Raw genomic sequence first — 25,957 nt, forward strand, 5'->3', positions numbered from 1 at the left:
TTGGGCCCTCCCTCCCGCTCCCTGGGGGACCTCGTCACCGGAGGCTGAGGCTGCCTGCGGGATCCCAAGCTGTGGAGGAATCCCAAGCAGCATCTCCTCGGGAAAGTCACACAGGCAGCGGCAGGCAGCCCTTCCTTCCTCCGGCCCGGCTCTCCGCCAGGCTCCTCACACTGCTGACCCCCACCCAGAGCTCCCTGCAGGGGCCCAGGAGCCTCCGGCCTCGTAGGGAAAGCCAGGTGGCCTGTGCATGCCTCTGAGACTCCCCCAAGCCCAGGGAACACCTGACCCCACTGGGCACCGTCTCTGCGTCCTGCTCATTCTGTCCTGACCCTGTTTGGGTGGAGCCCGTCCTACCCCCAGCAGGGAGATGGAGGGCGAGGGGCTATAGGACAGACTGGCACCACACCTCCCACCTGAGGCCCCCCTCTCCTTCCCCCTTTCCTGGGCCCCAGAGCACCCTCCGCTGCAGGCCTGCCTCTCTCTGGCCTTTGCCCTCACGCAACCCCTCTCGGTGCCCCCCCCACCTCCCCCCCCCCCCCGTGGAAGGCCCCCCGGGCCCCCCCACCCCCCCACCCCCCGCCGGCTCAGGCTCTGGTCTGATCTTCCCGCCCTCGCCCCAGGCCCCGAGCCAAGGCCCTCATGCATTCCAGCGGCTGCAAGAGCACAGAGACTGTGTGTGTGTGTGTGTGTGTCCTGGAGGCAGGGTGCTGGGTGGCTCCCTGGGTGGGGACAGCTGGGAACAGGCCCTGGGGGTGTTGCGGGGTGGCTCATCTTCCCCCCAATTCCCTTCTTCTCTGCCCCCATCTGGGGTAGGAGACACGCCCTTGGGATTTTTCCAGGCCTGCTCTACTTGCCCAGGCTACTGCGCTGGTTCAGATCCATCTCATCCGCCGCTTAGAAGTAGTGATAACAGGCACTCAGCACTGAATGCGAACCATGTGGTCGGCGACAGGCTGGACACTCACAGCCACCCAGGAGGCAGGCCCGTCAGGAGCCCCATGGAACGTGTCTGCCAACACGGGCAAAAGCCAGGGCCAGAGTCCAGGCCCTAACCATCACCCACAACTCCTCTCTGCCTCCGCCCTCCACCCCCCAGCCGTCCCTCCACCATCAGAGGCCAGAGTCCCTGCTCACACCCGCAGGGGACATGCTCATGTCCCCACTTAAACCCACAGTGAGGGACTCCTAGAAAAACATGGCAGACCGAGCTCCACACCCTCCCAGAACCCCACTACAATGACAGAAGAATAAACAAGGACACAGGGAAAGGGGGGAGGTGATGAGGACAGATGACAAACGTCAGCAAAATTCTGGAAGCTGGAAAGCAGATGGTCAATTGGTAGCTGAGCTAGTGGGGCAGTAAGAGTTGAAAGCCAAGTCCTACAGGGAGAAACCACCCAGAAGCAGAACCCTAGAAAGGCTCAGGCTTAGGGCCCAGGGAGCCATGGAGGCCAGGGTGCCAGGAGGACAGGAGACATCAGACCCCACCTCTGCTCCCCAACCCTGTGTGGCCAGGTGATGGCCACCTCCCTGCCTACGGAGAGCCAGGGGTCACTCTCCGAAGAGGGTGAGCCAGGGGACCTGGCCTAGGGACACCTACAGAGGGGCCTACAGAGAAGGGGACAAATATAAGTCTACACAGGGAAGGGTGGGAAGCCCCCAAGCCCCTTCCCCACCTGGGTGCCAGGCTTCCCTCCCAGGGCAAGATGAGAGTATCTCCGGGGAAACAGAACACTCCAGAAAGGACCCTAGATGCTGGTAGCTGAAGATAGATAGCGTGTCCAAAGACATAGCCCAGTCCCAGCCAGTCCCCTGGCACAGACTCCAAAAAACCTGCCCGAGCCACAGGCCTCCCAACTGGTGTCCCAGCGCTGCCTCCTGCGCATGACGGGAAGCCGAACTGGTTTAAAACCTTTAAGGAAAGGGGGCGCCTGGGGGGCTCAGTCAGTTCAGCATCTGCCTTTGGCTCAGGTCATGATCCCAGGGTCCTGGGATCGAGCCCCAAATCAGGGCTCCCCACTCAGTGGGGAGTCTGCTTCTCCCTCTCTCTCTGCCCCTCTCCCCCACTTGTGCTCTCTCTCTCACTCTGTCTCTCTCTTAAATAAAAATCTTTAAAAAATAATAATCCTCAAAAAACCTCTTGAACGGGTCCCTGGGTGGCTCAGTCGGTTAAGCACCTTGCCTCCAGCTTGGGTCATGATCCCGGGGGCCTGGGATGGAACCCCACGTTGGGGTCCCTGCTCAGCGGGGAGCCTGCTTCTCCCTCTGCCTTGCCCCTCCACCTGCTCATGCTCTCTTTCCCTCACTCAAATAAATAAATAAAATCTTAAAATATAAATAAAAGTAAATTAAGGAAAAAAAGATATTGCAGGGAGAGAACATAAAAGTTTAACACATATAAGGAATAACCTGAGGAAGAGAAGAGAGAAAACCACGACTGTGGAAACATGATAATAAAAAGGAGTATTTAGTGAATAAGGAAGTTCAGAAAGTTAAAAGTATAGTAGAAAAAACTTAATAGAAGGGTGAACATAAGGATGTCATCCAGAAAATAGAGATAAAAGCCAGTAAAAACAAACAAACAAACACAAAAAAAAACAAAGTAAGAACGTGAGAGAACAGCTGAATGTTGAGAGTTTCAGAAGGAAAAAATAGAAATTATCGAATGACACAAGAACATGTTCAGGAAGGACAGGAGTTTTTAGAGAAAAAGAACAAACAAAATCCCAAACTAGCAGAAGGAAGGAAAGAATAATGATCAGAACAGAAATAAATGAAATAGAAACTAAAAAAAAACAGATCATTGAAACCAGGAGCTGGTTCTTTGAAAAGATCAACAAAATTGATAAATCGTTAGCTGGACTCATCAAAACAATGAGAGAGAGAGAAAGAGAGTAGAGAAAGGACTCAAACAAAATCAGAGATGAAAGATGAGAAATAACTGATACCACAGAAATACAAAGGATTATAATTATGAAAAACTGTATATCAACACATTGAACAACACGGAAGAGATGGATAAATTCCTAGAAATATATAACTTCCCAAAAAGAAATCAGAAAGTAATAGAAAATTTAAACAGACCAATCACCAGCAATGAAACTGAATCAATAATCAAAAACTCCCAACAAACAAAAGTCCAGGATCAGATGACTTCACAGGTGAAATCTGCCAAACATTTAAAGAAGGGTTAACAACTATTCTTCTCAAACTATTCCAAAAAATAGAAAAGAAGGAAACTTCCAAATTCATTCTATGAGGCCAGCATTACCCTGATACCAAACCAGACAAAGACCCCACTAAAAAAGAGAATTATAGGCCAATATCCCTCATGAACATAGATGCAAAAATTCTCAATAAAATACCATCAATCTGGATCCAACAATACATTTAAAAAATCATTCACCATAATCAAGTGGGGTTTATTCCTGGGTTACAAGGTTCACAAAATCAATGCAATATATCATATGAATAAGAGAAAAGATAAAAACCATATGATCCTTTCAAAAGACACAGAAAAACCATTTGACAAAGTACAACATCCATTCATGATAAAAACCCTCAACAAAGTGGATTCAGATTAGAGGGATGATACCTCAACATAATACCACATATGAAAAATCCACAGCCAACATCATGCTCAATGAAAAAACACTGAGAGCTTTTCCACTAAGATCAGGAAGAAGACAAAAATGTCCATTCTTTTTTTTTTTTAATTTTATTGTATTTATTTATTTGAGAGAGAGAGACAGAGTGAGCACAAGAGGGGGTACGGTCAGAGAAGCAGACTCCATGCCAAGCAGGGAGCCCAACACGGGACTCGATCCCAGGACCCCGGGATCATGACCTGAGCCGAAGGCAGTCACTTAACCCACTGAGCCACCCAGGCGCCCAAAAATGTCTGTTCTTGACACTTTTACAAAACATAGTATTGAAAGTCCTAGCCACAGCAATCAGACAAGAAAAATGAATAAATAAAAGGCATCCAAATAGGCAAGGAAGAAGTAAAACTTTCACTATTTGCAGATGATGTGATACGATATATAGAAAACCCTCAAGACTCCACCAAAAAACTAAATCTCAGGATATAAACTCAACATACAGAAATCCATTGCATCTCTATACACTAATAGTGAAGCAGCAAAAGAGAAACTAAGAAAACAATCCCATTTACAGTCATACCAAAAATAATAAAGTACCTAGGAATAAACTTAACCAAAGAGGAAAAAGATCTGCACTCTGAAAACTATAAAATATTGATGAAGAAAATTGAAGATGACACAAATGGAAAAACACTCCATACTCATGGATTAGAAGAACAAAAATTACTGAAATGTCCATACTACTTAAAGCAATCTACAGATTTAATGCAATCCTGATCAAAACACCAACAGGATTTTTCACAGAGTTAGAAAAAACAATTTGCATGGAACCACAAAAGTCCCCAAACAGCCAAAGCAAGCTTGAAAGAGAAAAGCAAAGCTGGAGGCATCACAATTCCGGACTTCATGATATATTACAAAGCTGTAGGAATCAAAACACTATGTTTCCGGCACAAAAACCGACACATAGATCAATGGAACAGGACAAAAAGCCCAGAAACAAACCCACAATTATATGGCCAATTAATCTTTGACAAAGGAGGTAAGAATATGCAATGGAAAAAAGACAGTATCTTTAATCAATGGTGCTGGGAAAATGGGACAGCCACATGCAGAAGATTGAAACTGGACCACTTTCTTACACCATACACAAAAATAAACTGAAAATGGATTAAGGACCTAAACATGAGACATGAAACCATAAAAATCCTAGAAGAGAACATAGGCAGTAATTTCTCTGACATCGGCCTCAGCAACTTTTTTCTAGATATGTCTCCTGAGGTAAGGGAAACAAAAGCAAAAATAATAAACTATTGGGACTACATCAAAATATAAAGTTTCTGCACCATGAAGGAAATAATCAACAAAACTAAAAGGCGACCTACGGAATGGGAGAAGATATTTACAAACAACACATCCAATTAAGGGTTAGTATCCAAGATACATAAAGAACTGATACAACCCAACACCCAAAACAAATAATCCAACTAAAAATGGGCAGAAGACAGGAACAAACATTTCTCCAAAGAAGACATCAAGATGGCCAACAGACACATGAAAAGATGCTCAACATCACTCATCATTAGGGAAATGCAATTCACAACGACAATGAGAGATCATCTCACACCTGTCATGATGGCTAAAATTAACAAGTCAGGAAACAACGGATGTTGGCAAGGATGTGGAGAAAGGGGAACCCTATTGCACTATTGATGGGAATGCAAACTGGTGCAGCCGCTCTGGAAAACAGTATGGAGGTTCCTTAAAAAGTTAAATATAGAGCTACCCTATGATCCAGCAAATGCACTACTAGGTATTTAGCCAAAGCATACAAAAATACTAATATGAAGGGGTACATGCACCCCTATGTTTATTGCATTATATACAATGGCCAAGATATGGAAGCAGCCCAAGTGCCCATCGATAGATGAATGGATAAAGATGTGGTGTATATACAATCGAATATTACTCAGACATCAAAAAGAATGAAATCTTGCTATTTGCAATGACATGGATGGGATTAGAGGGTATTATGCTCAGCGAAATAAGTCAGTCAGAGAAAGACAAATACCGTATGACTTCACTCATATGTGGAATTTAAGAAACAAAACAGATGAACAAAGGGGGGGAAAAGAGAGAGAGGCAAACCAGACACGGGTGACCCTACTGGTCCCCAGAGCAGAGGTGGGGGAGACAGGTGATGAGTGCCAGGTGGTGTATGGAAGTGTCGAATCACTGAACTGTACACCTGAAATTAATATTACACTGCACGTCAACTATACTGGAATTAAAGTAAAACAAAAAAAGAAAAGCGTCCACCAAATACCCTCCAAAATAAAAACAGATCAAGGCACATGATTGCAAAATTTCCAATCACCGAAAGAGAGAGAAAAAGAGAAAGAAAAGCTTCCAGACGTTTTAGGAGGCCAGAGACAGAGGCCTGGGAATGAGACTGGAATGGGACTTCTCGGCGGCAATTTTAGGAGCTAGAGGACAATGGGAAAAAGCCTTTGAAACGCTGAGGGAGAGTGACTTCCGGCTCGAAGTTGATTATCAAATCCAACTACCAACCCGGTGTGAGGGTAGAATAAAGACGCTTTTGAACAAGCAAACGCCTCCCCCCTCCACGCACCTTTTCTCAGAAAGCTACTTGAGGATGTGCTCCACCAAAACAAAGAGGCACCGCCTCTAAAATCGGTAGCGGGATGACCCCACAGGCCAGTGTTAGGACAGGCCTAGAAAGCCCCCAGTCTACACTGGGACAGGAGACAGGAGGGGATGTGCGGCGGCCCCCAGAGCCTTCTCCCTCCAGACTTTGCTTACTGGCTAGCAAGCCGAAGGTGGGGAGTGTGGGCAGAATGCACACATGTTAAGAAGGGAAATAAATCCCAGCAAGTTACTCTTGTGCAGGTTTCCATTGTTCTGGTAAACAGCTATGAAATACGCATTGTGGCATTTCAGTGACTCACATAGGAGTTCAGTGCTCTTACACCTGCAGTTATAGGGGCGCTGAACAAGATAAAGGCCAACGGTAAAACGTGTGCTAATAATTTAAATTTTTCTTTGCGTAGAACATTAGATAGCAAATAAAAAACACTGTAACAAATTAAGAGGATGTGAAAGAAAGGAAAAACTTAAGTTTTGGTACCTTCAATGGCATGTTTTCCCTGGACTCTGCTGGCCATGTGGCCAGTCCTGTGCCCTGTCTGGTTTCCTTCCCATCCCAAACCCAAGGTTTGCATCCCCATCCTGGACCCATAATCCCTGAGGCCTCACTCGGTGCCCGCCTTCCCGACAGCCCTCAGCTCCCTTGTGTCTCAGCCCCCGCTACTCTATGGGAACACCACTCCTCTCTCTCCCTTCTGCGTGTCAGCTCTTACTGGCTCTCAGAGACACAGCTCAGATGGCCTCTCCTGCCAGCCCAGGGGGACCTGCTCCCAGCTCCACCTGCTACCTTCCGTGCTTCCCTCTACCTGCTGGACCCCAGATCCACCTGCTGGCCCCCAGCTCCACCTGCTGGACCCCAGCTTCACCTGCTGGCCCCCAGCTCCACCTGCTGGACCCCAGCTTCACCTGCTGGCCCCCAGATCCACCTGCTGGACCCCAGCTTCACCTGCTGGCCCCAACTCCACCTGCTACCTTCCGTGCTTCCCTCTACCTGCTGGCCCCCAGCTCCACCTGCTGGACCCCAGCTCCACCTGCTGGCCCCCAGATCCACCTGCTGGCCCCCAGATTCACCTGTTGGCCCCAGCTCCACCTGCTGCCCTCCGTGCTTCCCTCCATCTGGCACCAGAATGCCACTCCAGCAGCCCCCCTCCCACCCAGGGCAGGGCTTACTCCAGGAACCTGGTGATGTACTCGCGGCTGCAGCGGGACCAGGTGAGGGGGGCGGTGTCATACAGGAGCTGTGGAGACATGATGAAAGGCCGTTTCCCAACGGGCTCGCAGTCATTGCCGCTTCCGTCATGCTGAATGCCAAAGCTGTGTGAGAACACAGGCCGCAGGGGCGGGTGAGCCGCGGGATGCTGCCAGCCCACCCCTTCCCGCCGGCCTGCACAGCACGAATCCACCAAACCACTGTGTGGCCTCAGGCAGGTCAACCCCTCCAGGAGCCTCCACCTCCCTGACCTAACATGTGGGTGGGACTGCTGTGCTCCCTGAGCCCTCCTCCCAGGGCACCTGCCTGAGCCTCGTGGGCACCTGCAGGGGCCGGCCAGGGGGCACGGCGGGGCCAGCAGCCCCTGCTCCCTCCCTGGCACCCAGCATGGTCTGACACGGGTCCTCGGCCCAAGGCTGTGCACCGGAGTGAAGGGCGTCTGAGCCGCCCTATCACAGAAAAGTTCGCAAGATGCCATCCTCGGGAAGGAGACGAGAAAAATTCTATTTGCTTGGCACTTACAATGTGCCAAGTGCCGTGCTATGGCCTTGCAGAAACCCTATCTTGCTCAGTCCTCAGAACTGCCCAGGGGGGCTCAGAGAGGCTCAGGAACTGGCCGAGGGGACACAGCCAGGGAATGGCAGATTCGGGGCAGCTTGCTCGCTCTACCACCACGGGCAGCTTCGAGACCCTGCATGCGTGGCTGTCACTCAAGGAGCCCAGAGCACGTAAACCATGACCCCCCAAACCTCTGAGTGGCAGACCCGGCTGTGGGCCACCCTCATCAGAGCCTGGCGGGCTGAGGTGCTGCCCCATCGGCCAGCCGAACAGCCTGGAGCCTCATGCAGGCAGGCCAGCTGGAGGGAGCCGTGAGCATCACTGAATCCAGACCCCTCGACCAACAGGGAGCACACAAAGGTCCAGAGAGGGCAGGGCACTTGCCTGGGGTCACAGAGCAATCGGGAATACAGGTGTGGCGGGACCAAGAGTCAAAATGCAAGCACGGAGAGCGCTGTGGAGGGACCGCTCAAGACCCGTGCTGACCTTCTGGCCACGTCAACCCCATTTCACACAAGACTCTCCCCGACCAGCCCCAGGGGTACCCAGGTGGGCCTCTCCCCACTGGACAGGAGAGCAGCCTGGCTGTGGGGACAGTGCAGGGACAGCGTGTGGCCAGGCCAGGGCGAACTCCCTTCGCTGGGACCCGGTGCCCCCAGTGGCAGGAGCGGCAGCGGCAGGAGTACCTGTGTCCAAGCTCATGGGCCACGGTGAAGGCCAGGGGCAGGCCCGTGTCCTCGTTGATGTTACAGCTGCGGTGTGGCTGGCACATGCCCGCCACGTGGGACAGGCCCAGCGTCTCGCAGGGCCGGTTCATGGCCGCACACAGGTCCTTCCTGCACGTGCAGAAAGAAGCGGGCCTCAGGCTGAACTGGCCCGGTGCCAGGCCCACCTGGGCCCAGAGCGAGCGAGGAGGGAGGCCGTCCCCTCCCACCCAGACAGCCCACTGGCACCGCGGCCACGCGGGGGGCAGGGCCCTCACGCACACGGGACACCCGTTCAGGTGGAGGGGGGAGCCCCGAGCAGCATTTTGGTTCCTGTCCCAGGGAGGGTGCCGAGAGGCGCTGCGGGGGCCCGGCAGAGGGAGAAGGGCCACTGACCGCCTCCCATAGACCTGCGCTTGTCCGAGGTCGGGGAGGGGGCCGGCGGCCGAGCGACGGCCTTGGGCTGTCCAACGCGGGCACGGGGGCTCCTTCTAACGACCTGCCCCGTGTCCAGACCGCGGGGTGGACATGGAACTCACACGTGTGATAAAAGTGCGTAAAGCACACGCACACACAAATACCGGCTGGGGTAAAGCGGGGCAAGGGTGAGCGGGTCTGGACTGGACCAGGGTCCGTGTCCAGGTCGTGGGCTCGCGCTCTATGAGGCACCAGGGAAAACGGGCGCGGGCGTGGGCGTGAGCACCGGGGGGAAACGGGCGTGGGCGTGAGCACCGGGGGGAAGCGGGCGCGGGCGTGAGCACCGGGGAAACGGGCGCGGGTGTGAGCACCGGGGGGAAAGGGGCACGGGTGTGAGCACCGGGGGGAAAGGGGCACGGGTGTGAGCACCGGGGGGAAAGGGGCACGGACGTGAGCACCGGGGGGAAACGGGCGCGGGCGCGGGCGTGAGCACCGGGGAATGACACAAGTGTATGGTGTCCCTGCTGTCTCTGATCGTTCTAGAACCCTTGATCATTTCAGTATAGAAAGCTCTCCCCAAGCGCTGACGGAATCCCGTCCCCAGCCCCCATCCTGAGGCCCCGGAGCAGCCCCCCCAGCCTCAGCCTTGCACCCCCCACCGCCGGCGGCACCTGGTGAGCAGGATGGCGGTGTCGTGGTGCAGCGGGTGGGCGTCCCCCTTCATGTTGATGCTCTTCTGCCACTTGCAGAAGCTCCTCAGAGTGTTGTCTGCATGGTGCGTGATCTTCAGGTCTTCCTGGGGCAGACAGAGTAGTCACTGGCGCCTCCCCCGAGCCCCGAAGGGTCAGGCCCCGTCCTCCCCCACACGGACACGGGACACAGAGGCCCGGGAGGGCAGCGGGAGAACAGCCAGTCTGTGGGCCCTGGTCCAGCTCCAGTCTGACCACCTCTCCCGCAGGTACATCCCGGGGGGAGCGGAGAGAGGGCCGGCCAGGGGCGAAGGGGGCACTGCCCGGGGAAGGAGGCTCGCGGTGCCCTTCCACACGGGGCAGCTCAGGGCAGGGGCCAGCGTGAGGCCACGTGACCTCTCACCTCCTCATCCTCCAGCAGGACCAGGCGCACGATGGTGATGTGGATGGGGTTCCCGATGCTGGGGTGGTGAAACAGGCCGGCCACCTGTCCGAGAGATGGGCTTGGGCTGTCACCCTGGAGGGAGGGTGGAGACAGCCACCTCTGACCCGCCCAGAGGCGTGCACACCCACATTCACACGCAGGCTGCACACTCAGTGCATCCACGCGTCCCCAACCGGCAACAACGTCGTCTGCACGTAACACCTTCCCAGGCCCAGGCCGCTCCTGAGCACCAGCTTGGGATCGGCTTCCCTGGCTCACAGCTCAAATACTGGCTTCTCGGCCCGTCCCAGCGCCCTGGCTTGCCTACTGTCTTGAGCTGAGACAGCCCTGCAGCCTCCTCCTGCCCCAGGGACGCCAAGACCAGCACCCCAGGAGAGAGCCCTCCCACGAGGCAGGAGACCTGGGCAGGGCCTACAGAGGGGGTGGGGGCAGGAGTCTCCCCACTGCCCTGCTAGCCCATGGGGCAGGTGTGCACGTGTCTCCGAGGCCCCGTGGCTACACAGGAGCCCCCACTCAGTCCTGGGACAGAAGGCCACCCCAAAGACTGCAGGTGCATCGAGGTGCAGGGAAAGGGGAGGGGAAAGCTAGCTTCTCCCTGAGGGCTCCCTCAGAACAAGAAAGAGGCCAGCCCACGACCGGGGCAGGCGTCAGGTTCTCGGCAGGCGGAGATAGCAGGAGCCTGTCCTGCCTAGTTATGAGCTGGCTTCTAGTGATTCCATCAAGAAAAATATTCAACTGGAATGGATACAACACAGACTTCAAAAGGGCACCGTAGGCCCTGATAACAGGGACGAATTGCACTTTGAGACCCAAGGTCAGGAACGGGGGAGACAGCAGTGCTGCCGTGGGCCCCGTCCACCTCCGCGCACGGGCCGGAGCCCCGGGGGCCCCTGTGCGCCGCCTCCTCCCCCACGGCAACCCATTCTGTCCCCTCCCGCTTCCCCGCGTCCACCTCCAAGGCCACCGCCCAGGCCGAGGGACGAGCACCTCCTGCGTGCCCGGCAGTGGAGGTCGCTCCGCGGTGCCCCCACGTACCCTGCCCACCTACAGCCTCGCAGCCACCTGCCGCCCCATCACACTGTGCCCTTGCTTAAAGCAGTAAGCAGGTCTTCCCATCCACAGGGAGGGGACCAAGTCCCAGTCCTGACCCACACGCTGACCGCCTCTCTTGTCCCCACTCCCTGGTTCCGACCACTCTGGCTGGCTCTCAGAATCCCCTGAGCGTCCCTACCGCAGGGCCTTTGCAGATGCTGTGCCCTCAGCCTGGAATACCCTTCCTCTCATCTTTGCCCAGTTACATCCTCCCCTCCCTGCAGCGCTCAACCCTCCAGCACGTCTTCCGGGGAGCCTTCCTTCCAGCCGACGATCCCAAAGCACCATGAACTTGTCCTTCCCAGCAGCCCCTCTGCTGATCTGCGTATTCTTCAGGATGATGGTTTGACTACCGTCACTCTCCTTGGCCAGACCCAAGCTCCACGCAGGCTGTGTCCGTGTGGGCTCCCTCCAACAGCCCAGCAACGGGCACTCAAGAAATATCTGCTGAATGAATGAATCTGGGGCACTCACTAAGTATTTTCAATACATTATCTCATTTTTAAAGTAGCGGAAAATGAGAAAGATTAAAAGAACAAGTCTTTCCTAGATGACAGACGGGTGGATTTGGCAGTAGGTCCCAGCAAAGTGGCTCTGGAGGGTGAGAAGCCCCCGAGTTTCTGCTAAGACCTGTCCCGACAACTGGCCCCCCTATCCAGAGTTAGGGCTGGGGGCAGCTCCATGCATGCCCCTTAGCATGTGGAACGCCTCTGTCCCCAAGAAGCATGAAGGCAAAGCAGACACTGGAGGTTTTGGAGGGAGGCGGTGTCGTAACTGGCCGACCCACTCAACAGTGTCTGCCAATGGCCTGAGGTCAGCGTGGGTGCTTCAACTGGATAAACGATCCCCAGGGAGCCCAGCCCTCCTCTGCTGCAGGCCTGGACAGCACGCCCCGGTGCGCAGTACTGTGGAAGGTCTGGGGGTTACAGGTGACCACAAGCTTCCCGTGAGCCGAAGGACAACACACGCTGCTCATAAAGGGCCGGTGACCTCAGACAGTGTGAACAGAATCAGGGGTGCAAAACGGGGCAGGCGGGGAACTTGTCTTGTGATGCCCAGTGCAGACCCAGCTGAGCTCCCAGACTCAGATCTGGGTCTGTCGCAAAGAGGACACCAACAAACCGGGGCCTGCCGGAGGCCCTCAGAGTGAGGCTGCCCTGCGGGTGGCTGTGGGGCTGGAGGGCAGCAAAGGACACACACCAAGCTCCTGTACGGAGCATCCTACCTGCAATATCCCGTTTGATCGTCTTACCTCTAAGGTAGGTGTAACTATCCCCATTTACGGTTGGAGCAACTGAGGCTCCAAGAGCTAGGGTCAGAACCCGGTTTGACCCAAAGCCGCTGCTCTTACTCCTTAATTTTGGAAAATGCCATCTGTGTAGTTTTAGGGATTCTCATTGCATTTTAGCTCTGAAGGCTCTGAGAAGTCCTGCAGTAAACAAGTCTGTGTTCCATTTTGTTAACCCCTGTTGCCAAACTTCTTCAACGGGAGCATCTTTTTTCACAGAATACTTATTAGCATCCCTTGGAATAAGTCCTCCCTGGAACATTCTTTGAGAAATGTTACAATGAGGCAGTTTCCCATGCATGGGATCCTGTCTTACATCAGTGTTCAATGAACAAGCATCTGCTGCAGAGGGACAAAGGGGGTGAGCTCTCCCCATCTCCACCACTCTGTTCCCCCACCCTTCTAGCAACTCTGGCCACCACAGCCTCCCGGCTGCCCATCTCTGGGCACAGAGGACAGAGTGGGGCTTTGGAGGCAGACAGATCTGAGCTCCAGCTCGGCCACTAACCAGCTGTGTGACTATGAACAAGTCCCTAGGCCTCTCTGAACCTTTGTTCCCTCCCCTATAAAATGGGGGTGAGGCTGAGGCAAGGCAGTCACTGTGGGACCCTTCTCAGAAGGGCTGCAGCCCTTCTCAGAGGCTGTCCGCATGCCCCCCCATGTCCCTGCCACCCCCTGCCGCCTCCCCAGGTGTCTGGCACTGTGAGGCTCCTAGGGGCCCCCCTCTGTCCTGACCAGTGCTGGACTTGCCAGCTCAGAAAAGCCTGATATGGTCCAGACAGGTGAGGAGAGCCCAGACCCCTCCTCCAGGATGGGGCTCACAGAGAGAAGGCAATCGTCCTGTGCGCCTCGACAGGGAGGCAGGAAGGGTCCAGGCCCCAGGCCAAATGGCTGACCTGTCCCCTGGGGGACGCCCTGCAGTATCCCGTTTGATCGTCTTACCTCTAAGGTAGGTGTAACTATCCCCATTTACGGTTGGAGCAACTGAGGCTCCAAGAGCTAGGGTCAGAACCCGGTTTGACCCAAAGCCCCTGCTCTTACTCCTTAATTTTGGAAAATGCCATCTGTGTAGTTTTAGGGATTCTCATTGCATTTTAGCTCTGAAGGCTCTGAGAAGTCCTGCAGTAAACAAGTCTGTGTTCCATTTTGTTAACCCCTGTTGCCAAACTTCTTCAACGGGAGCCCTGGGGGAGCCCGGAGGGCTCAGCACCTGGCCTACAGGGAACACCTAGGAAAGGTGAGGGGAAATGAACGGCCAGGGGCTCCAGCCAAGCTCCTGGGCCTCTGTCAGGCTGAGCCCTGAGACGGGAGGATGACCCTGTGGCCTCAGAACCTGGCCTTGCTCGTCCTGCCCACCCCCAGGGGCCAGGCCCTGCTGTCCAACAGTCTCCCCAAACCCTGGCCTGCAGGGGGTCCCCTTGCTGGGCAGGCGGGGCCACACGGAGGCTTGGCGGGGCTCTGAGGTCTCCCGGGCCAGGCAGGGGTGGTGGCTCTTACCCGTAAGGAGCAGGGAGCCTGGGGATGGCCACATCAGGCAGCAACCGGCCCAGAGCTGAGCTTGCTGGTGAGGCTGGGGCAGTGGGGGCGTGGGGGCGTGGGGGCCACGGATGGAGGCCCCTTCTGTGCCGGAGCCCCTGCCTCCCTGCTAGAAGTGGGCGGCCAGACTGGATGTCTCAGGGGTGCAGGAGGCGGGCGCGGGGGAAGCAGCCGACTGGCCCCGGCACACGGAGCACACAGCCTCCCTCACCCAGGACAGCGGGGCCATGCGGGGCCATGCGGCGCCTGCGTGCTGGGCGGCCCACTACGGCCGGGCCCAGATCTTTCCTGTCACGGGGCGGCCGCAGGGAGGGAGCGGCGAGCACGGCAGGCAGTTCCGGAATCACCAGCCCCAGCCGGCCACAGGGCACCAGGGAGACAGGACGCCTGGGCTCCCACCGGCTCTGCCCTGCCTCGCTCGCTTGACCCGAGCGAGGCACTCACCCCCTCACGGCCTACTTCTCTCAACCGGCACGTGGGGCCCAGGTCAGTGGGACCGGCCCCACTACTATCATCGTGCCCGGTTCACAGAGGAGCAAACTGAGGCCCCGTCGGGTCACGTGTCGCCTGAGGTCAGCAGCTGGTGGACTGCAAAACCGGACAGACCCTTCAAACTCTCCCGAACGCTGGTGTCGCAGGCAGGGGCCGCTCTGACCCGTGTCCCCGGGGCCCACAAGTCCCGGCACAAAGGAGGAAGGTTTGCTTCGACCAGCGTGAGTGCACAACCCGACTACGGCTCCCCCAGGTAGGCGTGGGACCGTGGCTGTACCCCCCGCCCGCCCACCGCCGCCCCACCGCTCTGCCCGGCAGCTCCCCGCGAGGGCCAGCAGAGCCCACGAAGGCCCTGCCGCTGCCCCGGCTCTCTCCTGGTGACTCCGCGCCCCGCCCGCCCCGCCCGGTCTCCAGCCTGGACATCGTGCTCCTGCCCAGGCCTGGGGTCCAGCCCGCTCACCGTCCGCGCCAGCACGGCCACCTCACCCACCGCCGCCCCGCGCGGCCTCACCATGTTCATGATGGTCAGCACGTAGCTCTCGACCTGCGGCTGCCCGTGGTACTCCACCATTTTGGCGTCGGCGACCACCAGGGTCTCCACCCACTTCTCTCTGCTGACCGAGCGCTGCTGGAGTCGCCGTGGGCGCGGCCGCCGCCGCCGGTGCCGTTGCTCCCAGCGCTCCCGCCACACCTCCAGCTCCGCGGACGCTGTGGGCCCCGGGGGGTGGGGGTCAGCGGCCGGCGGGGCGCGGCTCCAGGGCTCTGGGGCCAGAGCAGGCGGCCTGGACTCCCACCGTGGCTCTGCCCCAGGCCCGTGCCGTGCGACCCTGCCCCGGCCACGTCCCCCCTCTGACCCTGAGCATCCCCGGCTGTAAATAGGAATCAGCCAGACAGCTCAGAAGGTGCCCTCGGGCCGCAACGGAAGGGTAGATGCGAACACAGCAAGGAGCTGCGGGCCCCCACCTCCCCGTGTTGCTCCCTGCCCGCGGGGGTTGGTGGGTGCCAGCACAGGGGGACCCCAGGGCCCAACCCCCCCTCCTGGGAGGCCGTCCCCACTGGAGACCTGCTCCCCTGCCCCAGGCATCTAGGAAGCCGGGAAGACTGAGGCCCCAAGTGTGAGTCTGGATGCCTGTTCCGCTGAATGGAGGCTCTGAGCTGTGGCAGCCGCCGAGGCTGGCATGCTGGCCGAGCCGTCCCCAGAGCCGGGCAGCCCGTGCTGGGCTGCTCCTTACCTGGACTGGCCAGCGATGTGGCCGCCGGGCGAGGAGGTGCCGGCTCCCCAGTAACAGAGGTCAGCTATTGTGGGCTAGGCCCAGAGTGGGGAAGGGAGGGGGGCTCCCGGCTGGCTGCCCTGACGGGCCTGGCCACTCGCGGAAGAATGGCTGACAGGTGCAGCAGGCAGTGAGCGGGGAGGGGAGGCAGGTGAGGTGGGCGTGAGAGGGTCAGCCCAGGGCCTCGGCTGGGGCAGGCCCGGCAGGCAGAGGCCTCAGGCCCGTGGCCCATTTGGAAGGTAGCGGCAGGCTACGGTGATGGGTCTGTCCGTCTGTCTGCATCCCTTTGGTTCGAGGGGAGCTGAGCATGGGGGTGTGGACAGGAGAGGCTTCTGGAAAGGAGCTCGATGCCTCCGGCCCGGCCCCTCCCCCAGAGCTGGCTGCAGAGGCGCATACCTTGTACCCCACAGGTGCCTGGAGCCCCGGAGTCACCCAGCGCTGCTTCCCTCTCAGGCGCTTGGCGCTTGTAGACCACGTGGGGCTGGGCGTGGCCGGGCCGGGCCGGGACACCGTCTAGGGGCTCGATGAAGTAGTCCTCGTTGGAGAGCTGGAACACACCTTTCTGAGAAAGAGCCAGGGTCACAGGAGAGGGCCAGCACTGGGCGCCCTGCCCACCCGTCCCCGAGGCCCATCCTGCCCAGCTGAGCCCACGCTGCTCCCAGCACCCGACTGACCCCGAATGCACGCGCTTTCCTCCCTCCGGGCCTCTGACTCTGTACCCTCTGCCTGCCTTCCCTGCCATTTCACACAGCCCAAGGCTGAGCTCAGAGGCCACCCGTCTCAGGAGGACGCTGCCCCCCCACCCCGTCAGGAGCAGGAAACGGGGCCACGCTAAATCTAAGACGGCATCTTCCGCGCAGTCCCGGATGGCCGTCTTGAGTCAGGCAGCCGGCATCCAGACCCTTCTCCCTCTTCTTGGCATCCCAGCCGTTATGTCCTCTCGCAACTGGCCTGCATCCCAATCTCGCCGAGGTGATGAATCACTCCCAGGGCCGCTCTGCCCACACCCAAGCCACAGGGATGCCCACTGTCACCAGGACATCCTATGCCCTGGTCCCAGGGCCTGCCAGAGCAGGGAGGCAGGCAGGGGTGTCTCAGGCACACCCACCAGCATTCAGAGAGGCCGGGGGCGGGGGGCCTGGGAAGCGTCTTTGGGCAGCCCAGCACCTCCAGAGGAAGCCCAGGCCTCCAACAGGAAGACGGGTTTTATCTCCCCTGCAGCTCCGTCCTTGGCCCCACGTCTGCCCTTGGGCTGTGCAGGGCCGAGAACCCCGAACACCAGAAAGTGCACCACCGGAGACTGGGTTCGAGTGCGGAACTGGGTGGCCCCAGGCAAAGTGCCCCTCCGAGCCTGTCTCATCATCTGTAAATGGGATTGGCACCCACAGGCTCAGCTGCCGCAGAGAATCAACAAGATGAACGGGATGGAGGAGGACAGGCCCAGGCTCTCCGAGGTCTAGATGACCTGCAGCTGTGATGCGGGCCGTCTGTCATTAGGCCCTGTCCTGCTACAGCCCATGGACTTCCTGAGCACTCTGAGCTGAGGGCCCTGCTAGGAACGGTGGACGGCTGAAAATGCACACACGTCCCCCCACTCTTCCCACACCCCACCCGCACCTCCCAGAGTGGGGAGGGCAGAGCCGGTCACCCAGCCGGGAGCAGAAGGGGTCCCTGTGCCGCCGGAGTGGGAGCCGCTCCAACCCAGCACCCAAACGGAGGGAGGCACCTGGCGCGGCGAGCCCCAGCCAGCATCACCTCCACCGGGGGCAGGGCGGTGGGGCCTCATCTCCCGGGAGGAGAGGTAACGGGGGGCTGCCTGACCCCGAGAAGAACAGCCTAGAGGGATCCGTGGGGCGACACAGAACCGAGGCTCCCAGGGAAGGCCTGCACTGTTAGGAGTTACCCGGTCTACACAGTGATTCTCAGAGTCGGCTCTCTGCACCCGCAGCTTCCACACTGGGAAAGGGTCAGAAACGCGGGCTTGAGACCCACCCCGGCCCACCCAGCACACTGTTGTTCACAAGGCCTGCGGGTGCTTCCGGCTCGAGTTCAAGCCTGAGGGCCGCCATCCTGGGGGACAGCACCCCCACCATACAGGCGCGAACAGCGCCCCGGCGAGCCCGACGCGGGGGCAGGGGCGCACTCACCAGCCCGTCGCAGGCGCTGATGGCCGCCAGGCCGCCCTCCAGCTCGGGGTCCTGCACCTCGCCGAGCAGGTGGCAGGCGGGCGCGCGGGCGCGGATGTGCGTGCGCCCCAGGCCGCCGCGCCGCCGGGTCTCGCTCACGAAGCCGGGCGCCAGCAGGTGCGCGTTGGCCGTCAGGTTGAAGCGCAGCTCGCGCCCGCGGTACTGCAGCTCGTAGAAGGCGGGCGCGGCGCGGCGTGCGGACACGTCCCGCTTGTGCAGCGCGCGCGGCCACAGCTCGTAGGACAGGAAGGAGCCCCCCGCGTCCACGCGCACCGGGTGCACGATGTCCAGCGCCGCGCTGCCGTCCACGCCGCGCCCTGCGGGGAGAAAGCCGGCGGCGACCGGCGCGTGAAGGGGCCGCGGAGGAGTCCGAGGCCCAGGTGCCCCCCCAGCCCGCTCCTCTGCGCGGGTCACCCCGATAACCTCCAGCCGCCCCCACCCCGCGCCCGCCCCTAGGCTGCTCGCAGCACAGCGGCCTGAGGGAGTCATCCCAAACTGACCGACCGAGCCCCCCCGGCCCCCAACCCTGCCGTGGCAGGGCTCTGGCAATGGCCAAGGAGGCCCCGGGGAGAGTGACTTCTTATCTCATCTCTGCTACACCTGCTCGAGTTCCTGCCACTCGGCCCTCTGGCCTCACACCTGCCCCCGCCTCGCGAAGCTGCGTGGCTCTCCCCTGCAGGTGGAACCCACTTCGCTTCCCCGGGCTGCGCAGCCGCGGGACGAAACCGTCACCTCCTTCCCGTCCTGCTCAGAGGGCTCGCTGAAGCCTCCCCCGACCACTTTATTTTCAAACGGCAGCTCCCTGTCCCTCTTCCCTGCTTTATTTGCAGTTGGCAGAATCCCTGTCGCCGTCCTCATGGAGTTCCCAGTAACACCAGACTCTTAACCTTTTTTGCCATGGACCCCTTCTCAGAATAACGTTTTTGGATGCATACGATAAAATGCAAGCGAGTGCCAAGGAAACGGATTATATTGAAATACAGTCATCCAAATAATTTTGGAAGTGCGATATGGACTCAAGCGCTCCTTTATGAATGCATGAAGCAAGATCGAAGGGCAAATCTAACAACTACAGTAATTTTGCAGTAGTGATGAGCATCAATCTTATCTGAGACAGAAAAATATGTTGGTTTTCTGGCTCGGTAACCAAGTCAGGTGCTGCGAATGCTACTGTAGTTTGGTACTAATATGCATAATTAAAGGAAATGCTAACTTAGAGGTAAAAAACTTAAAGATGTGGTATCTTCCCATCGGAGTTCGTGGATCCTCTAAATTTTGCCCATGTCCCTGGGGCTGGGGATTCCGGACGATGACACCTGCGGTGAAGTCTGCAGGCAGCTTCTGAAGAAAGCAAAGGGAGGTTCAGAGACGTGCACAACTGGCCCAGAGCCACACAGCGAGAGGAACAGAGCTGAGACTGGGCTCCAAGTCTCCCACATGGCTTCAGTCTCTTTAGGAACATTGTTCTGCGTCCTCAGCAGTCCGTCCCTTGCTGGGCCTGTTTCCCCATCGCAGCCATAAAGGACTTGCCCTACATCAAGTTTTTCAAACTTCTGTAGCTACCAGACCTGGTCTTCAAAAGAAATCTTGTGTGGACACATAGACACATCAGAGCAGCGCCGCTGAGGGGGCCAGAGATCCTGGGGCTGATGCTCGCATCCTGTTCCCTCTCTGCCGTCCCCAGCCTCTGAGGAGCAGTTAGGAAACTGGCCTGTCTGATGTTTCTCTCAGCCTGAGGTCCTGCCCTGACCAACTGGGTGTATGCCCAGCTCTCCGGAATCCCGGCTGCCCAGGACAATGACCCCTCGGGCCATAGGAATGCCTGGACGCCCTGCAAGTATCCCGCCAGGGTCCTATCTGTGGCTGCCTGCTGGGGCCGAGAGGGCAGCCAAGACCAGCCCGAAGCTCCATCCTGGCCAGGCTGCAGAAACCAACTCGCCCGTCTCCTGCCAAACCACATGCAGAGAGCCCTGTACACACCAGTGGTGTGCACCCCCCACCCCCGAGGACATGCCCCAGTGTCCACAGCTGCCCAGTGGGCAGCCCGCAGGGTGCTGTCCAAGAGCACGGTCAATTGAGAGGCAGACGGGCAGGGTCACTCCGTGAGGTTCCAGGCAAAGCTTCCCTCTCCGAGTCTCCGGAGGACATGAGTGCAAGGACTTTCCAGACTTCTCGGGTAAGAATTTGTTAAAACCAAATTAAACCAAATTCCCAGGCCCCATCCCAGACCCGCTGAATCAACGTCTCCAGGAAATGGGACTGGGAAGCTGCGTTTTTTACCAAGATCCCCAGGGGACTGTGGTCATCAGGGAAGTCCGGAAATCCTCCATGGGGAGTGAACTTGGTCGGAGGTCAGCGGTACCTGGAGAGCTCTGAAAGGCTGCAGGGGCTCAGGACCCCGGCCACAGATGGATTCCATAGCCCCGGGGCTCTGGGGCCCCAGAATCTGTATGTTCCTAAGCCTCGCAGGGACTCTGACGTGACCGTTTCCGAGGCTGACCTTTGGAAGCCAGCGGGCTGGCTGGTTTGAGGAGACTCCTCGCTCTGACGTCCTCGTGAGGGCATTCGGGGTTATGGCACTGCGTGCAGACTTGGTTTTGTCAGTTCATTGATCTTGTTTGTTCATTTTGGCTCGCACAAATATTGAAAAAAATATTTAATCGGTTGCCTATGTTTAAAAATGACATGATCTTGTCCAAAAATGTCAATTTCCAACTTTCCTTGAAAAGTCTTATCATCCATCCATGTCAGGCCTCAATTCCCACCTCGCAGAAGTACCTGGCATGGAGCAGGGAGCCCCCTTGGAGAGGGTCCGTACCCCCCGCCCATCCCCACTGCCCCCTATTGTGTTCCCAACTGTCCTTAAATGCAGGCTGCCCTTTGGCCTCTTGTTACGCTGTCTTTCAATGACTAAAGCACCGAACTTCTGGGCGCCTGGGTGGCTCAGTTGGTTAAGCAACTGCCTTCGGCTCAGGTCATGATCCTGGAGTCCCAGGATCGAGTCCCACGTCGGGCTCCCCGCTCGGCGGGGAGTCTGCTTCTCCCTCTGACCCTCTCCCCTCTCATGCTCTCTCTCACTCTCTCTCTCTCCAATAAATAAAATCTTAAAAAAAAAAAAAAAATAAAGCACCGAACTTCTAACAGAAATGGGGGAACAAGAGATGGGCCACCCACCACGTTTGTTCACACGCAACACTTTCCTGGTGCATGGCATTTGCTGGGTCACCCCTGGCTACTAATTGTGAGGGAGCGTTAGGTGCGTCAAAGTCCGGGAAAATGTATGAGACACCGTCCTTCCCCTCAACATCGAGAAAGGGGTGTAGGGCCCTCCTGACGCTCACGCCTGGCCCAGTGCTGAGCGGCCCTGGAGAGGGGAGGGGACACCGCCTGGATGGTCAGAGGTGAAGAAAAGCCTCATCAGACAGGGTGGCGTGAGGTCCTCTGACCCTGGAATGTCCCGGAGCGGACGCCGCATGATGGGCCCGGGAGATAATGCACGTGCCGGCAACAGAAGGCGGTGAGCTTGCCCACGCACGCGTCTTGTAAAATGAGACCGTGGACTGACAAAATAAGGCCCTGTCAGGAACACGGGCTTAGAACACAGAAGGGTTCGGGTCCCAGCTCGGCCACTCCATAGCTGTGCGGCCCGGGCAGTCCCTTCATCATGGTGCTGAGCCTCGGTCTCCCCGCCCGCACGGAGAACCCAGGGCCGTGATCGGAAGGAGCAGCACGGGACAAAGAGGCGGGAACGAGACCGCAGCTGCATCCCAAGGCTCCGTTTTTAAGCATTATTCCCAGCAGTGCCCCGGGCACGGGCAATCCCCCCAAGGCTGCTAGAGCCAGTTGAGGGTAAGGGTGTGCGGGTGCCGACCGGCCCGAAGCACCCGGGGTCCTGAGGAACCAGAGCTGTGCGGCCCGCTCCTGGGCAAGAGCAGTGTGCTCAGTGCATCGGGCGGAGGCGGGGTACAAACGTGATGGGGGAATCTGAATCACGGGGGAGAAGTGGCCCCAAGAACTCCAAACAAGTGTCCCTGGGGAGGGATCCACGTCCCTCGGGATGTGCGGTCCTGCTGAGCATCCCTGCTGTAGACCTTGGGCAAACATCACAAGACAGAAATTCAAAGTGGGTTATAAAGAAGCAGCCTATTCGGTTCAGAAATGTGACCGAAAGGCAGATAAAAGGCACGAGGATGCGTGTACTCTCCAGACAGCCCGGTATGAATCTGAGCTCTGCCACCCGCAGCTGTTAGCCCATGGGTAAGTTACTGAACCACTCAGAATCTGTTTCTCCACCTGTAAAATGGGTACGATCGTCACCACACCTGCTCCCTTCGGCTGTGTGAGTTGAATGAGCTCCCATGTAGGGGCTGACAACAGGAGACAGCACTGAGCAATTGGGAGCTAAGTTAAAAGAGAAAATTAGCAAGAGAGGTTCTAAAGTATACTCCACGATTTCTTAAAAGCCTGTTTTATCTCTTTGCCTAATGGCTTAAAAAACCGCTTTTTAATAAAAAAAAAAAAAGAAAAAGAAAGACTTATAGGAAGTTATCACTCTGCAATAACTTTTATGTTCTTGTTTTGCTCTGCACTAATCTTTTTTGTAACTTATATTGTTTTGCCATTAAAATATTTTATAAAGGGAATCGGGGCGCCTGAGTGGCTCAGTCAGTTAAGCGTCTCCCTTGGGTTCAGGTCATGATCTCGGGGTCCTGGGATCAAGCCCTGTGTCGGGCTCCCTGCTCAGCGGGGAGTCGGCTTCTCCCTCTCCCTCTGCCTCTGCCCCTCTCCCCTGCTCGTGCTCTCTCTCACGCGCACTCTCTCTCAAATAAATAAATAAGATCTTTTAAAAGATAAATAAAATATCTCATAAAGGGGGCCGAGTGAGTTACGAGGCAGGCGCCCCTCCACTGTCTCCTAGAGCTGACCCCTGGCAGACTCTCACCCCCGGAACTGTGGGCTCCAGGCTCTGTGGGTGCCGCAGGGCAGAACGAGAGTGCGGCTTCGAGTGCCAGGCAGCAAGACTCCCAGGTCAGGAGCTCTGTTCCAACGGACTGAGCCCGGCCACACCGGGTGTTAAATACTTGGAATTTCATCCCTACGTGACAGAACTGTCACTTAGCCGCTTCTACCAGAGAAATGCCAACGTGTTTACGCTCCCCTCCCTATCAGAAACCAGAGTTACAGTCCAGCCCTTCAAACGACCTGACCCCACGCTCATGCCAAAGAGGAAAAAATAACCAGAGTGTGCGAGTGTGCGAGAGACAGGTGCCGCCCTCCTCTGGTCAGCCTGTGTGTGCCCGGCATGCACACAGGGCTCACACATGCCATTCAGCAATTAGGGTGGGGCATTACTGGGCCCCAGTCCCATCAACCCCAACAAGTCCCTTGATTAGTCACAGGAGAAAAACTCATAATACACTTTCCTAAAAGTGAGTCCAAGATATGCCCTTTTGGTCTCAAAGAAGGTAGTGTTGAGTGGGTAGAGCCCCTGGTCGAGGACTCCCGGGGCAGCCCCACAGAAAATGACAGACAGCTCAGCAGCTGGGGCTCAGGCATCCTGAGTGGGGGCAGGTGGGGGTCCCACACTGTGTACCTGTGGGGATACCAGAACAGACATGCCCCCCGGGCGTGCGGGCAGATTAGATGGGAGAGGGTACCTGCCCTGTTTCCACTGCCAAATGGCAGGTCCTAGCCACAGGACTCCCCAAGGTCTCCCTAGTCTCACTGGGTCTCTGTGGGTCACTCTACCCTGTGCTAAGCAACTGACATTCAGCATCTGGATCCTCACAAGCACCCTGCGGGGGAAAATACCATTCTCCCCACTTAACTACAGCCCTGGAGGGGCAGGGGGTTGGCCAAGCTCCTACACGGGTCTGGCCTGCAGTGGAAGTGGAGAGGGTCCTGACCCCCCATTCCTCCCACCACTGCCAGGGGGCCTGGACCCAAGTCCGGGCTCAGGGACAGTTCCCTGGAGCAACCACTTCCTGCTGCCTCATCTCCACCACCTGGTCAGTCCTCATAGACCCTGCTCTGGGCAGTGGGACACCAGGATTCACGCCGTAACTAAGGGGCCCAACCTGGCAGGGTACGCTGTCCGAGCCTGTCCCCTGGATCCTGAAAGAACTTTCTATCACCTGCCTTGCAAGGCTGTTGCAGAGATGATGAGAAATAAGAACGCATTAAATATTTGCTCCTCTCCATCCTGTCCACACTGCTGCTAGAGGGAACCTCCCTAAAACCCCGCATCCATGAGCTACTCCCCTCAATGGCTCCCCCAAACCTCTGAGATCTGGTTTAAATGCCTCCTACGCTACGGCCTCGGATGCTTTTCTAATCAGTCCCCGCACTGGGGAGGCAGGAGTCCCCCTCCCCAGCACGCAGGCCTAATGCGGCCCACGCCCTGCCACAGGGACGCCCCCACCCCCTCCAGCCCACCCGGAGCTCATCCATCCCCCGTCCCTCCTGGCTCTGGCCTCTCCTCCCCGACAAAGCCTTCCTGACCGCTTCGCCCGCATGGCTCTCCCGGCTATCCGACCGGCCCCCATCAGATCAGGGGATCCTGGCCGCGGGGCCTGGGGTCTCCTAGACCCTCAGCTCCTAAACTCCCAGGCCGGCTACCTCGGACGCGCCTGGAGCTCCGCGGCCAAGGAAGGAGCTGGCCGCCGGCCAGAGGCTCGTCGGAGGCCGGCCGGGCGGGGCAGGGAGAGCCGAGCCCAGGATCGGGAGAAGCTCCCCTCCGCTGCGCTCGGGCTTCTGCACACTCGGGGGAAGGGAGGCAGGAAGTGCTAGGGGCGCGCGAGTCGCGCCCCCGCGCCGCCGACCGCCCGCCGCAGCCCGGAGCTGTGACCCCGCGCCCCCGCCCGCTGCTCCGCGGACCAGGCGCCGACGAGGCTCGACACCGAGCCCCGGGCGCGCGGACCAGAACCGGAGGGGCCCCGCGCCGTACGCCCGAGGGCCGAGGGGCTGCCTCCAGGCACAGGCAGGGGGCCGCCGGGTGCGCGGCTTCGCCCCCGGCCCTACCCGGTCCCAAGCCCGCGGGGGACGCGGGGGGCGCGCGGGGCCGGCCGGCGGGGAGGGGCGGCCACCCACCTGGTGCGGGTCCGGGGTCGCCGGGCGCCAGGGCGCAGAGCAGCAGGATCAGGGGGCGCAGCCGCGGCGCGGGGCTGCGGGGGCTGCGGGCGCTGCGGGCGCTGCGGGCGCTCGGGCGGCCGGGCATGGCCAGGGCGGGCGGCGCCGGGGTCGGGGGGAGAACCCCGCGCGCGGGCTCTCGTCCGTCCCGTCCGCTCGCTGTCCGGTCCGGGTCCGGCTCAGGACATGCCCGGCCTGCGCGCAGCTCCGGCGTCGGGACCCGGCCCGCGGCAACAAAGGCTGCAGGGCCCGCCCCCTCGGCGGCGCAGGAGGCTCCAGGGACCGAGAGCCCGACGGCGAGGAAGAAAGAAAGAAAGAAAGAAAGAGCGAGGAGAGGAGTGAGGGAGGGCGGGAGGGGGCCGCGCGGCCAAGCCGCGCCGCCCCGCCCCTCCCGCGGCCCCGCCCCTCCCGGCCCGGCCCCGCCCCCGCAGCCCCGCGGGCCCCGCCGGCCGCTGTTTGGGGGCGGGCCCGGGCCGGACGCGCGCGGCGCCCCCCGACGGCCCCGACCGCCCGCCCGGCCGGGGCGCCCTCTGGCGGCGGAGCCGAGCCGGGCCTCGGGCCGCGACCCTCCAAGCCCCCCTAGAAGCCGGAATTTCCGGAATGTCGGCCTTCCCCGAACAGGCCGGGCCCCCTAGGAAAAGGGGTCCGGAGGCCTCCCGGGGACCCCCAGGT

General features: G+C 58.6%; 1 protein-coding gene across 1 annotated transcript in view; it reads right to left on the reverse strand.

Annotated features, from left to right (window-relative positions):
* ADAMTS7 (ADAM metallopeptidase with thrombospondin type 1 motif 7) overlaps window positions 1-25,483 on the reverse strand; it is a 44,941-nt gene extending 19,458 nt beyond the window's left edge. The window contains exons 1-8 of the mRNA XM_078078792.1: window positions 25,247-25,483; window positions 18,119-18,474; window positions 16,368-16,533; window positions 15,212-15,408; window positions 10,251-10,334; window positions 9,830-9,954; window positions 8,724-8,873; window positions 7,440-7,583 (exon numbers count right to left, since the gene is read on the reverse strand). Coding sequence (XP_077934918.1) covers window positions 7,440-7,583; window positions 8,724-8,873; window positions 9,830-9,954; window positions 10,251-10,334; window positions 15,212-15,408; window positions 16,368-16,533; window positions 18,119-18,474; window positions 25,247-25,373 — 1,349 coding nt within the window. The 5' untranslated portion in view covers window positions 25,374-25,483. The remainder of the gene's footprint in view (window positions 1-7,439; window positions 7,584-8,723; window positions 8,874-9,829; window positions 9,955-10,250; window positions 10,335-15,211; window positions 15,409-16,367; window positions 16,534-18,118; window positions 18,475-25,246) is intronic.
* Window positions 25,484-25,957: the final 474 nt, after the last annotated feature.

The sequence above is a fragment of the Halichoerus grypus genome, chromosome 8, assembly GCF_964656455.1.
Source record: "Halichoerus grypus chromosome 8, mHalGry1.hap1.1, whole genome shotgun sequence".
Classification (NCBI taxonomy): domain Eukaryota; kingdom Metazoa; phylum Chordata; class Mammalia; order Carnivora; family Phocidae; genus Halichoerus; species Halichoerus grypus.